General features: G+C 44.1%; 1 protein-coding gene across 1 annotated transcript; it reads left to right on the top strand.

Moving 5' to 3' along the window:
* The first annotated feature begins 712 nt into the window (after positions 1-712).
* Positions 713-1,527, top strand: LOC145719097 (transcription initiation factor TFIID subunit 12). The gene has a single exon (XM_081810616.1). It carries the CDS (start codon positions 882-884, stop codon positions 1,365-1,367), a length of 486 nt encoding a protein of 161 aa, XP_081666742.1. The 5' UTR covers positions 713-881; the 3' UTR covers positions 1,368-1,527.

Raw genomic sequence — 1,527 nt, 5'->3', positions numbered from 1 at the left:
CCAGTATAATTCTTCTTGCTTCATACCTTCCAGGAAGAATCTAGAACTCAATCACACTAACATGTGAATGACTCATACTAAGAGAAATCTGTCAGGGTTCAAACATTTGCATCACACAGCAACCGAAGGGCATCCTTGGGCTCTGCCCAGGTGCTTCAGGGCTTTTCTGAAAAGAATCTTCCAGACAACTGTGAAGACTTAAAACTTACCAAGAATCCCTGCTTTTCCTTATTATATATTCTAAGCTGCTACATGTATTTTTTTCTTTTTTTTTTTTAAGATTTTATTTATTTGACAGAGAGAGACATAGCGAGAGAAGGAACACAAACAGGCGGAGTGGGAGAGGGAGAAGCAGGCTTCCCGTGGAGCAGGGAGCCCGATGCGGGGCTCGATGCGGGGCTCGATCCAGGATCCTGGGATCATGACCTGAGCCAAAGGCAGACACTTAACGACTGAGCCACCCAGGTGCCCCTGCTACATGTATTTCTAATACAGGGTCCAATACAAAGGTCAAACACTAATGCTAAATATTTTGAGGAAAATCTGTAATTCTACTTTTAGATGTTGAAATTCTGATTTACTTTTTTTCCCATTTATAATTTTATTAAAGACTTTCCCCCAAAGAGTTATTATAGTCCCTATAATTAAGAGTCAGATACCAAGTTTTCTTTTTTTCTTTTTTTTTTTTAAAGATTTTATTTATTTAGGGGGAGGGCCCAGCAGTCGGACCGGCTGCTGAGACGAACGCTTCACTGGGGCAGTCTCCGCATATCATGGGGAGATAGACGCTGCTGCCTTTGATTGGCCTTGGTCCTCACAGCTCCAAAAAAAAACAGGATCTCGATAAGCTCTATGAGCTGAAGTCCAAAGCTCGGCAGATTATGAACCAGTTTGGCCCTTCAGCCCTAATCAACCTCTCCAATTTCTCATCCATAAAACCGGAACCAGCCAGCACCCCTCCACAAGGCTCCATGGCCAATAGCACTACAGTGGTAAAGATACCGGGTCCTCCTGGGACAGGAGGGCGTCTCAGCCCTGAAAACAATCAGGTATTGACCAAGAAGAAATTACAAGACTTAGTAAGAGAAGTGGATCCTAATGAGCAATTGGATGAAGATGTGGAGGAGATGCTGCTGCAGATTGCTGATGATTTTATTGAGAGTGTGGTGACAGCGGCCTGCCAGCTTGCTCGGCATCGCAAGTCCAGCACCCTGGAGGTGAAAGATGTCCAGCTGCATCTAGAACGCCAGTGGAACATGTGGATCCCAGGATTTGGCTCTGAAGAAATCCGACCCTACAAAAAGGCTTGCACCACAGAGGCCCACAAACAGAGAATGGCACTGATCCGGAAAACAACCAAGAAATAACACACGGGAAGGTCAGGGAATGGACAACAATGTATTTGGAGATACTTGAGCTGAGACCTCAGCCATCTCATCCTTGGATTTTTTTTTTAATGCTTTACAGAGAAGCATATATTTTTTATTAACAGTGCAGCAATATCTATAATGACTGAGAGGATCTGCC

The sequence above is a fragment of the Leptonychotes weddellii genome, unplaced genomic scaffold (assembly GCF_054177405.1).
Source record: "Leptonychotes weddellii isolate Sample4059 unplaced genomic scaffold, ASM5417740v2 HiC_scaffold_30280, whole genome shotgun sequence".
NCBI classification, from domain to species: Eukaryota; Metazoa; Chordata; class Mammalia; order Carnivora; family Phocidae; genus Leptonychotes; species Leptonychotes weddellii.
Note: the sequence above shows the minus strand (reverse complement) of the source record. Positions and strands in the feature narration are given on the sequence as shown.

Excerpts from the sequence above, each read along its gene's own strand:
- LOC145719097 (XM_081810616.1), top strand. The coding sequence starts at position 882 with ATGAACCAGTTTGGCCCTTCAGCCCTAATCAACCTCTCCAATTTCTCA.